This window comes from Balaenoptera physalus (genome assembly GCF_965194825.1).
Source record: "Balaenoptera physalus genome assembly, chromosome: 18".
In the NCBI taxonomy this organism is placed as follows: domain Eukaryota; kingdom Metazoa; phylum Chordata; class Mammalia; order Artiodactyla; family Balaenopteridae; genus Balaenoptera; species Balaenoptera physalus.
In genome coordinates this window covers 56427653-56440492 of record NC_138899.1, presented here as the reverse complement: position 1 = coordinate 56440492, position 12840 = coordinate 56427653, and the positions used below count along the sequence as shown (strand labels likewise).

Below are 12840 nucleotides of genomic sequence, written 5' to 3'. Positions count from 1 at the left end.
GTTTTTCATCTTTTAAACAAATTCATTTCAGCATTCCTTATGGTGTATTTATGTTTTCTCTTTAGATTTTGTTGAACAAATTATAACATCCCTCATTAATTAATAATTAATTAATTTTAAAAATTGACAGTTGTACATTTCATATTTATACAAAAGTCATAATCTTACCTTTAAAAAGTATCTTTTAGCAATATGAACAAAAAAGACAAGTTTGAAGATGTGTTTTGGGGGAAATAAGGAGTTATCTGGTTGAGCTGAAACGTGAAGTTCTTGGAGGATATCATGAGAGAAGAAAAGACGCTAGCTAGGCTGGAGTCAGATCCTGGAGAGCTGGGAGAACGATGTGCAAGTTAACGAGAGAATACGGGCAGCAGAATCAAGGTCACAGTGCCGCCCAGCCTTTTTGGTTCAAATCCCTTTGGCCACTCTTCATCTGTCTGTTGGGCACAGTCTTGAGCAAGTCACCTAGCCATGCTGTGCCTCAGCAATTCGTAGGGTTGTTGGGAAGATTGAGTGAGTTAGTTAAATGTTAAAAATTTAGAGCACTACCTGGTAAAGAATAAGTACTCAGTGAATGTTAACTACTATATTATTGTTACGGTTCACAGTTCTTTACCTGAAATACTTGGGCCAGATGTTTTCAAACTTCAGGATACTTTGGATCTAGAAAGGAAATGCATACACCGTACATTATAACACTTTCAGTAGGATCTGGAGCAGCATCCTGTAATCTAACAAACAAATATTTCCTTTTTTAATTAAATCAAATTAAATTTTATTTTTTATTGAAGTATAGTTGATTTACAATGTTGTGTTAGTTTCAGGTGTACAGCAAAGTGATTCAGACATATATATATTCTTTTTCAGATTCTTTTCCCTTGTAGGTTATTAGAAAATATTGAATATAGTTTCCTGCGCTATACAGTAGGTCCTTGTTGGTTATCTATTTTATATACAGTAGTGTGTACATGGTAATCCTAAATTCCTAGCTTATCCCTCCCCCCCATGAATAAATATTTCTTCAGTAAAAAATATGAATATTTATTCCAAGTGGGATAAATACAGATATAAATAGCCTCACTTCAGTCTCAGTTGGTATGCCTGCCAAACTGGGTTTGGGTTAGGGCAGATTTGGCCATCAAATAAGTTACCAAAAACCCTTCAGTTTTCAGAGATTTTTGATATTTGCATTGAAAACAAGGTTTTTCAGAGCTTTGGGGATTTGAGAATTACAGAGAATTGCCATACTACTAAAGTAAAAAAAAAGATAAGATTGAAATAGAATTTGGAAATCCTGGGAATTGTTCAGAAAGCAAAATTTTGAATTTGATCACCTCTCCACTTTGGCAAAGTTTTAATTTTTCCTTTTAAAAATTTCAAAGCAAGGGCAACAAATAGTTGATGAGGAAGAGTTTCTCTTTATAGAGATTCCAAATAATAAATGAAGTCAGGGGACTTCCCTCGTGGCACAGTGGTTAAGACTCCACGCTCCCAATGCAGGGAGCCCAGGTTTGATCTTTGGTGAGGGAACCAGATCCCACACGCATGCCGCAACTAAGAGTTCGCATGCCGCAACTAAGGAGCCTGCGAGCCGCGACTAAGTCCCGGCACAACCAAATAAATAAATAAATGAAGTCAGAATGATAAAATATCACCATTTCGCAACTTCTAATGGAATAATGGATCTAGGCAATCAAGAGCTTCTAGTATTTTAAAAAGACACAACTAAATATTTCGCATCTGCCTTTGTAAGTATCTAACCCACCTATGAATTAGTTTTGAAAAAAAAAAAAGTAAATATGACTCTGTTCAAGCTTCCAGACCAGTTTATAGGAAATACAGGAAACAAAGGAACACGATAAACACCACAACACAAGTCTAGAAAAATCTAGACTGCGTAAAACTCCTCAAGGCAAAGGATCTGGTCTCTTCAGCAAATACATTGCAAGTAAAAAAAAGTAAAAAGAGGGGGGAACCTGTAGATTAAAACAAACCAAGTATTATATATAGCAACAAATTGCAATGTATGGACCTTATTTGAATCTTGATATGAACAAGCAAACTGCCTCCCCCCCAAAAAAAAGAAAAATACAAAAAATCTGGCACAATCAGGGAAATTTAAATACTGACTAGATATTTGATAATATTAAGAAGCTATTTTTAATTTTTAGGGGTGATCATATATTTTAAAAGTCTTTATCTTCTGGAGATATATACAAAAATATTTACAGACGAAGAGTTACGATGTCTTGTATTTGCTTCAAATTAATCCAGTGAGGATGAGAAGGGGGAGGGAGGAGGGAAGGTGAAACAGTGAGTTGATAATGTTGAGAATTCATGATGAATGCACAGGGGTCATTTTACTGTTCTATTTTTGAACATGTTTGAAATTTTTCATAATAAGAAGGGAAAAAATAAAAAGATATATATCTACACACACACAGAGTATGGATTACATTGTATTCCTCAAGGGAAGATTTGGATCTAAGTTGGAAAGTACTTAAATGCTTATAAAGGGTATTTGAAGACTACTGTTAGTAGAAAATGATGGAAAAACTAAACTCATTGAAATGAAAATTTGAAAATGTATAATTCAAAACTGAAGGAAATAATTTAAGAAAAATATTTAGCCTGAAATTTAGGATGAAAAATGGAAGAGATGAAATTACCAAGAAGTTGTAGGAGACAACACTAAATGATCTTGTTAACAAAGCTGACCTCAACCTAGGCTAATACCAGTTTATGGGGTAAAAGATGAGTTTCCAGGATCTACCCTTTTATTATTATTATTATTAGAGTAAAAGAAATACATCGTAAGTTGACATTTCAAGACCCCTTGAACATCTCTTGACTCAAAATAACTTGCGATCTAGTTTCAATAATGCCAGCAGGTGGCGTTTGTTAGCTTTATTTTTTTCAAGCTCCGAAAAATTTGAGAACCAGTACGAACATGTGAAAATCAGAAATGCTCTTTTTTCATTCTTTGTATTTCACTTCTCTCAGGAAAAATAGTTTATAAGAATTAAAATAGAATAAACTCTGCTTTTCCACTTTTCCACCATATTGAGAACTTGAATTTTGTATTAAATTGCTACCTGCTTTCACTTTTTCTATAGTAAAATATAGCTGATTAAAATCCCAAGCCATTGCCAGTCTTCCCATTGTGAAATGTCTCAACATGTGGTCAAGAGCCAAACTCCCGGGAATCAGAAAGCCAGGTGCATCTTCACAGTGTGCTAAAAAACATAATGTTTTATGGCTGTGTGCTGAGATTTTATGTTGCTTTCAGTGCCACTGAAAATTTCCCAGATAGGACCAAAGTTTCAACTTAGCCTGGAACAATCTCTACACTCACCCTTGTCTAGCTCCCCAAAGAATGTCCAGGGCTGAGGAAAGTCTGGTGCTCTGCTTCTGTCGGGGTAAGCCCTAAGCAGACAGTTTACTGATGTGAAATCTCTGCTGAAGGACACAAATCGACCTCTTGTTAGTACTCTAGACGCGAGTGTCCTCAGAATCTTTAAAAGAATCCGGAGGTCTCTGAGAGGAAGTTAAGTGAAAATCCCCATTCCCTACCCCTTTGGGTTTGGGACTGATTTGCTCTAAATGGAGATGAAAAATGACCCCACGTATTTTGTTGTGTTAGCATGCTCCAAGTTGGAGGAGGGAGACACAGGTCATTTAGTTTCTGACAAAGAGATGCCAAATCGTCAGTGCCCATTACAAATTCATTCAACAAAGAAAGTATTCATAGTTGACTTTTTTGTGAGAAATATTTCAGACATGGTAGTGCTTGTTTCTAATTTAATCAAAATGCTAATTCTTTTTCCCCCACTGAATCAACCTCTTTTATTACTATTTCTGGAAACTTTTATCCTGTAATATATCAGACTTCTTGCAAATAGAAGTTGTTTAACTTCATAGAACAATTCGAGAATAATAACCTCCATAAGGCTTTTCAATCAAACATGAAAGAATGTCTTTTTTCTTTTATAGCTTTCTTGTTTACAATACCCATCACAAAATTTCAAGAAATTCATAGTACTATGAAAAGGAAAATAGAGATTACCTATAATTCCACCAGATTTTTCTTTTTTTTTTTGGCTGCACTGCACAGCTTGTAGGATCTTAGTTCCCCAACCAGGGATTGAACCCAGGCCACAGCAGTGAAAGCACCAAGTCCTAACCACTGGACCACCAGGGAATTCCCTCGACTTTTAAATATGCATCACATACTTTTTTTAAAATCAATTAATTAATTATTTATTTTTGTCTGCATTGGGTCTTTGTTGTTGCACGCAGGCTTTCTCTAGTTGTAGGGTGCAGGGGCTACTCTTCCTTGCCGTGCGTGGGCTTCTCATTGCAATGGCTTCTCTTGTTGCGGAGCACAGGCTCTAGGCACGTGGGCTTCAGTAGTTGTGGCACGAGGGCTCAGTAGATGTGGCTTGTGGGCTTAGCTGCTCTGTGCAGTCTTCCCAGACCAGGGCTCCAACCCGTGTCCCCTGCGTTGGCAGGCGGATTCTTAACCACTGCGCCACCAGGGAAGTCCCACATACGTTTTTTAAGTGAAATAGTTTGATGAGTTTTTAAAACATTCTCCTTCACTTAATAATATATTGTGGACATCTTTGCATATTAATAAATATAATTATAACCACATTACATTCTTTAAAAAAACATGGAGGAGGAAGCAATATTTATAGTCTTTAGGGATTTTCTTTAAATTTAGAAATAACATTCATAAAGTGTATAACGTTTCATGTATATCTTAACAAATGTTTACATTTGTAAATGTCTGCTTGGGCTGCCATAACAAAGTACCATACTGAGTGGCTTAAACAACAGAAATTTATTTCTCACAGTTTTGGAGGCTGGAGAATTCAAGATCAAGGTGCTGGCAAGGTAGGTTTCATTCTGAGGCCTCTTCTCTTGGCTTGTAGGTGGCTGCTATCTTGCTGTGCGCTCACCCCCTGACCTCTTTTCGCTCCTTGAGGGAAAGAGAGGGGCAGGAAGAGACTACACAAGCTCTCTGGTCTCTTCCTGTAAGGGCACTAGTCCTATCAGATTAGGGTTCCATCTATATGACCTCATTTAACCTTAATCACCTTAAAGGCCCTATTTCCAGTGGGGTCATATTGGCGGTTAGCTTCAACATACTAAGTCTGGGAGGAATTAGTCCATGGCACTAAAGCTTTTTTTAAAAATTAATTAATTAATTTATTTATTTTTGGCTGTGTTGGGTCTTCGTTTCTGTGCGAGGGCTTTCTCTAGTTAAGGCAAGCGGGGGCCACTCTTCATCGTGGTACGCGGGCCTCTCACTATCACGGCCTCTCTTGTTGCGGAGCACAGGCTCCAGACGTGCAGGCTCAGTAATTGTGGCTCACGGGCCTAGTTGCTCCGCGGCATGTGGGATCCTCCCAGACCAGGGCTCGAACCCGTGTCCCCTGCATTGGCAGGCAGATTCTCAACCACTGCGCCACCAGGGAAGCCAAGCTTATTTTTTAAGAAGGAAGTTTTTATATATACTACTTAAGTTATATATCTGCATACATACATCAAAATAAAGAATTAAAGGATTTTGTTGGATAATTTAGCAGAATGATTTATGTGGGTACTTTGGTATTCGTGAGAGCAAAGATTTTTCTCTTTTGTGTTCATTGCTGAAGTCTCATGTCTAGAATAGTGATTAACACATAACTGGTGCTCAATATTTACTGCATGAATGACTGAATGTTTTTTTTTTTTCTGGAGGAGGGAGGCAGTATCAGAGCTTAGGAGCCATAGATCATTAAGACAGATTTTCTTCATTGAATCTCAGCTCTATCACTTACTAGTTCTTTTACCTTGGACAAGTTACTTAAACTCTCTGTGCCTTAGTTCTCTCTTCTGCAAAATGGGTATTTTAGGGTTGTTGTAAAGATTAAATTAATTAATAGGCTTAAGCCATTTATAGTAATATCTAATATGTAGTTGGTAGAAGTAGATACCTTGAAATAGGCAATACATGTAAGATATTTATATTTATGCCTAATTCTCCTTTTTATATATGTGGTCATAAACTAAGAAAATATCTTGTGAAGTTGGTAATGTGGAATTCTTGTTGCCTCTGCTTTTCAGGAAGAAATTCTAGGGCACAGAGGTCAAATGACTTGTAAATGTGATCATCAATGTAAATGTGTATCCTACTTGAATATTCAAAGTAAGGCAATATATTTGCATTTTCCTGGAATTGTTTATTATTTAGGTTTTTTAATGCTTTACTTAATTGATGGTTTACAAGCTACAAACTTAAATTGAGCCCCAAAATTGTGTTTATGTATACAACAGCTATAAATTCAATAAGTTGTGGCTATATATAGTCTCTCATATTTTGGATCCTCCTTATGATTTTAAAAAATACAACTTTATAGTCTCAATTAGTCATTAGGTATCTTCTCAGGCATTGGAAGCTGAAAGTACAAGTATTAACATGCAGAATCCTGCAAATTTTTGAATGATGAAAAGGGATCCTCATTTTAAAAAATCAGGAATCTCTGCTCTAGTGGCTCTATATACAAGAAAATTCTTGTATATCTTGATCTCTTAATCAGAACTGTAGAGAATCTCCCTTCTGGGCTTGCCTGAAACTGTGAAAACCAAAGCTCCACCTTTGGCCTAGGGGGTTGGAGGCTGGGCGTCCGTCCGAGATAAACTACAACTCCCAAGATTCCCGGGTGGGAGCTCTTGGGAGTTGTGGTTCATTGAACACTGCGGCACCAATGCCCCTGCACCTCTCTTCCCCTTTCCATCGCAACCTACACCCTGGGCTCAGACTCCGGATGAGTAAGTCCCCTGGTCATCTCTCTCGTGGGAATTTTTCTCGCTTTTCCATTTTTCTCTTTTGTTTCCTCTGTTAGCTTATTGTTAGGCACACGCAAGGACTACTCTTCTGGAGAAGAGTCGAGGAGGAGGCGGGATCAAGCGCTAAGCCGGAAGGGGTGAACCCGGCAGTGAAGGTGATCCGGTGCCTGTCGGGCTGAAACGTAGTGGACCACAGAAGGTTCTGACCTCCGTAAGGAAACCTAACGTCCTTTCTGTCTTTTTTTTTTTTTTTAAATGTGCTCACAGTTCACTTCTCTTTTCTGGTCTTAAAAGTCTATTTTCCTTCTCCAGCTTTTTTTTTTTTTTTCCCATGGTGTCTCCCTATGGGATCATTCCATATACCGAGTTAGTGTGGCTTACACGTGATGCTTTCGTGCCGGGTTAGTGTCACTTCTGACTTGCCAAGGCTGAGAGTTGTTCCTAGAGTATCATTTTATTTTTAATTTTTATTTATTTTATTTATTTATTTTTGGCTGCGTTGGGTCTTCGTTGCTTCGCGCGGGCTTTCTCTAGTTGCAGCGAGCGGGGGCTACTCTTCGTTGCGGTGCGCGGGCTTCTCATTGCGGCGGCTTCTCTCGTTGCAGATCACGGGCTCTAGGCGCGCAGGCTTCAGTAGCTGTGGCATGAGGGCTCAGTAGTTGTGGCTCACGGGCCCTAGAGCGCAGGCTCAGCAGTTGTGGCGCACGGGCTTAGTTGCTCCGCGGCATGTGGGATCTTCCCGGACCAGGGCTTGAACCCATGTCCCCTGCCTTGGCAGGCGGACTCTTAAATGACTGCGCCACCAGGAAAGCCCCTAGAGTATCATTTTAATCCTGTTACTGTGGGGGGTGATGGAGAAGGCTTGCTATTCTCAGGTATAGATAAACCTAGAAGGTAAACGTCTTGGGATTTACTTAACATTGAGGTTCATGACCTTGAGAGTTACTTTTTCTACTATTTCTAAAATGGAAATTTAGCTAGGAGTGTTTTAACAAAAATCTTTTTGCCATTTTTTTTATGTCCTTTTTCAAATGGACACACTTTCTGTGACTAGATGTGGTTACAGACTAGGGTTCCTGGCCTCTTTAATCAATAGATATTGATCAGAGGCCAGACAAGAAATTTAGGCAAGGCTATATTGTGACCCCTGCTGCAGCAGAGGGGAGTGAGCAGGTTCCTTACATAGGTTGAGGGTAGGGGTGTGTCCAGGGATCCAGCAGAGGGGCGGCTTAAGTGGTTTGCCCATCCCCTTGGCTGTGTTGTGTGCAGGGGGCATGCGCAGTACCCTGCTTTTGCTCCCCACCCCCTGCTTTTGCTGCCAGCTCTTCAGAGGTGGCAGTTGGGCTTTTTGGTCTCCTTTTATCTAGTTGTCCAGAATTTGCCTCAACTGCGCATGCACACAGTTATTTTTAGCCCCTTATCGTTTCTTTGTATTTTGTTGCTTAAGGAAACATTTGTCCAGGTGCAAGCATTGCAGCACTGCAGCAAAGGGTACCAGGTCCCAGCTTGTCTCAATGTGAAGACACGCAGAAACTCCTGCTGGAGGACTGTAACATTTGTGGCTACTGCGCCTTGGGGCATGCTTCCCACAGTCCTTTTCTCAATGTGATTCAGTATGTTAAATTTCCTTAGTACAACCCTGCAAACTGTGAATATTTTAGAGACTATTCTGAATATTTTATTTCCTAGGAGATAACAATATCCAAGTTAGCCGACTTGTAATGATCAAATGAGCTAATGTATGAATACACCTAACGTAGTAGGAACACTGGAGACAATAAAGGTTGATTCTGATCAATTTTGACCCTTATTTCAACTTTGAACCTTAGGATTTTAAGGGCAAAGTATTTTTCTTAGAACACTTTATCTTCTCTTTCTTACTCAGTAAAACCATTGTGTACGTTTGTTAGCTCTTTGATTATCTCTGTTAGAAGGAAGAACAGATAATTATTGTACATAACTAATTTCACCTAGCATGTAATTTTTGAAAGTAATTTTTCTTCCTGATTGTAAAAGTAGTATGTGCTAAATGTATAGGAAACTTGGAAAACACGAAGAAGTAGAAAAAAAAAAGGCAGCAAAAGGAATCGATAATCCCACAACTAGAGATCATCTTATTAACATTTTGGTATGTTTTTAGTTTTCTTTTTTCAAAATAAAGCTCTTCCTCAACTTATGATGCGGTTATGCCCCATAAACCCATGTATTCCATATACTGTAGAAAAATTTGAAAACCTAATTGAGATTATATTGTTTTGATTCTTCTTTTTTCATTTAATATAATTATCATCATTGTCTTTTTTTTTTCCCAAACTTTATACTTTCTTAGTCTGTTAATATGTAAATTTTCCGTCCTTTAGGATCTCAGCTAAAAGGGAAGCACCTTCGAAGAGTGATTGCATAGTTGGGAATGAAAAGCACTGAAGTCTGAACAGGCAAGCTGCATTCACCTCAGCTCTGCCTCTATCCAGCAGAATGAATAATCATGATTAAGTTACTTGACTTTCTTGGGCATCTGGATACCTAAGAATTAGACAAGGAAGTAGTGTTTCCTTCAAACTTTAAAATTCTATTAATATGTGAACCACCTAAAGTTTGCATGATTATTTCATACTTGTCAAGAGCTTATTCACACACTCAATTTTAGATTCTGGGTACTTTCTAGAAAATAGCTGATTTAACCCCTTCTATTGATATATTTATTAGTTACACTCCTACTCATTTGCCTTAGTTAATTATATATGTTGAGTGGGTAGAAAACAGCACTACCTTCATTTATTTTGTTATATTCACAGATTTGAAGATTGATTTTCTTTTTGTGGGTTATTGAATTTAGGGACTGTGTTTGGAGCTGGCTGAGGCAGTGAATTGAGCAAGATTTCTTGAGGCTCCTTCCAGCTTTTATATCTGTGGAGGTGATATTTCTCAGATTGTGTTTATTTTGTTTCAGATGCTGAAATGAATCGTCACCTGTTTGTTTGGCTTTTTAGACATCCATGTCTTAATGGTCACCACCAGTGCCATGTTCATCTCCATTCTCATCAACTTACACAGATACCTCTTGACACAAGGCTGTGGGTTTTCAGACGAAACAAGAATCACATTCTCCATTGTCTGTTAAGGGAGAATTGGTCCAGGAGATATTGCCATCAAGATACCAGGATGATCTGGAAGCATAAAGCACTACAGAAATATATGGAGGACCTGAATAAGGAGTACCAAACACTTGATCATTGTTTGCAGCATATCTCTGTGAGTGAAGGGGACCGGAGGTCCTTGAATCAACGGCATGCTGAGCTGGCACCGCTTGCAGTCATTTACAAAGAAATTCAGGAGGCTGAACAAGCCATTGAAGAATTAGAATCAATGTGTAAAAGTAGGTAAAAGATGTGTGTGTACAAGTACAGGATTGATTTTCTAAGTTAAAGGTATATTGAACACAGTCTTTTAAAAAGCCTGCATGTAGTTAGCCCTGCACTTGGAAAGGACAGGACTCTGTACTCTGGGTGTTTGAAGTATTTCAGCTACTAAAGAGCAACTACTAAGAGACCGAGGTCCTTGTGGTACTTGCCAAGAAGCACTTAGAGTCTGGGAAACTAAATATTGACCTTTTCAGAAGCTTTAATTTATTAATAGATCTTTATTGGGCACTGTCCTATGTGCTACATACCAGGGACACAAAAATACAATTCCTACCCCGTCAAAGGGCTTATATGGTATGGGTATTATTTCATTACCCCAAAAAGAAACCCTGCACCCTTTAGCCATCTCATCCCAATCCCACCCCCCAATCCCTGCCAGCCCTAGACAACCACTAATCTTTCTGTCTCTATACAGTTACTTATTTCAGGCATTTTATATAAATGGAATCATACAATATGTTACCCTATGTGACTGGCTTCTTTCACTTAGCATACGTTTAAGGTTCATTTATGTTGTAGCATGTTTCTGTACTTCATTTCTTTTTATTGCTGAATTATGTCCCATTGTATAGATATACCACATTTTATTTATCCATTCATCAGTTGTTGGTTATTGAGTTTTTCCACTTTTTTGGTTATTATGAAAAATGCTGTTATGAACATTTGTGTACAAGTTTTTGTGTGGACATATATTGCTAAGTTGTGTGGTAACTCCATGTTTAACCTTCTGAGGAACTGCCAGACTGGTTTTCCAAAGTGGCTGAACCATTTTACATTCCATCCTCAGTATATGAGCGTTCTGGTGTTTCTACATCCTCTCCAACCCTTGTGATCCGCCCTTTTGATTCTAGCCTTCCTAGTGTGTGTGAAGTGGTATCTTACTGTGGTTTTGACTTGCATTTCCCTGATTAATGGTGTTGAGTGTCTTTTTATGTGCCTATTGGCTATTGTATATCACCTTTGGATAAATGACTGTTTAGATCCTTTGCCCATTTTTTAATTGAGTTGTCTTTTTTATTATTGAGTTGTAAGAGTTCTTTATATTACAGATACAAGTTCCTTATCAGATATATTATTTGCAAAAATTTTCTCCCATTCTGTGGGTTGTCCCTTGAAGCACCACAGTTTTTAATTTTGATGATGTTCAGTTTATCTTTTTTTTCTCTTGTTTGTGTTTTGGTGACATATCTAAGAAATTATTGTATAATCCAAGGTCACAAAGGTTCACATCTATGTTTTCTTCCAAGGGTTTTATATTTTTAGTCCTTATATTTAGGTCATTGATTTATTTGAGTTAATTTTATATATAATGTGAGAGGTGTTAATTTTTAATTTTAGTATCTCAATGTTTTATTGCCTTAACATTTTTTCTTTTATGAAAAATTTCCAAAATATACAGAAGTTGAGAGAAAAGTATAATGGACTAACCTGGGATTCAACATTTATCCAAATTTTTTTTTTTTTTTTTTTTAAGGACATGAGCCCTCTTTTTTTTTTTTAATATTTATTTATTTATTTATTTGGTTGCACTGGGTCTTAGTTGCAGCATGCAAACTCTTAGTTGCAGCATGCATGTGGGATCTAGTTCCCTGACCAGGGATCGAACCCGGGTCCCCTGCATTGGCAGCATGGAGTCCTATCCACTGCGCCACCAGGGAAGTCCCAATCCAAATTTTGCTATTGGCTTTTATTGTATTTTATTTTTAATATTTATTTATTTATTTATTTGGCTGTGCTGGGTCTTAGTTACAGCACACCAGATCTTCAGTTGCAGTATGCGGGATCTAGTTCCGTGACCAGGGATGGAACCCAGGCCCCCTGCATTGGGAGCACAGAGTCTTAACCACTGGGCCAGCAGGAAAGTCCCTTGCTATTGGCTTTTAGTTTAATTTATAAACTTTCTTCGGTGCTCCATGCTGTTTCATTAGGCCTTAGAGATGTTAAGCAGCATCGAGGCCAGTCACAGGTATACCTGTAAAGTCCTGGATGTCCAAAGCCTTACCTTTTTCTGCCTTCTATTAGTGGTCTGTGAGTCTCTCACTTTTTTTTTGGCCACGAGGCATGCGGGATCTTAGTTCCCTGACCAGAGATTGAACATGTGCCCCCTGCTGTGGAAGTGCAGAGTCCTAACCACTGGACCACCAGGGAATTCCCTCTCACCTCTTTTAATGAGGATTATTTTTTACTCTTTCGCGTAATGCCACTCAAATTTGTAATTAATTAGTTTGGGAAAGTTGCTTGCACATAATAGGAGCTTACTAAATGCTTTCCAAATTAAATTGACATAACCTCTTTCAGCCACGTTTGTATCATGTGTAATATTAGTAGATTGGATTAAAGTATTAGTAGATTGCTTCTAAAGTTTCTTCTACAATTCTGCTATTTTATAATAATAGTGATAATAGCTACATTTACTAAGTCTTAGTATGTGCCAGGCACTAAGGTAAGTATTTTGCAAATATTATCTCATTTGAAATGTTCACAGTGACCTTATGAGGTAGGAATTATTATTAATATTCTCACTTTATAGATGAAGAAACTGAGAGGTTAAAATGCCAGAGGTCACTTAGCCAGTCAGGAG

At 38.1% G+C, this 12840-nt stretch overlaps 1 protein-coding gene across 10 annotated transcripts in view; it reads left to right on the top strand.

Annotated features, from left to right (window-relative positions):
- Positions 1-12840, top strand: part of MTRF1 (mitochondrial translation release factor 1) — a 57859-nt gene that overhangs the window by 6120 nt on the left and 38899 nt on the right. For 6 of the 10 annotated variants that reach the window (XM_082435840.1, XM_082435838.1, XM_082435845.1 and 3 more), the window contains exons 2-5: positions 6894-7048; positions 8875-8965; positions 9198-9272; positions 9788-10213. In XM_082435840.1, coding sequence (XP_082291966.1) covers positions 9796-10213 — 418 coding nt within the window. In that variant the 5' untranslated portion in view covers positions 6894-7048; positions 8875-8965; positions 9198-9272; positions 9788-9795. Of the gene's footprint in view, positions 1-5508; positions 6820-6893; positions 7049-8856; positions 8966-9197; positions 9273-9787; positions 10214-12840 lie in introns of those variants that run through there. The other 4 variants (XM_082435841.1, XM_082435842.1, XM_082435843.1 and 1 more) reach the window with 4 other exon arrangements.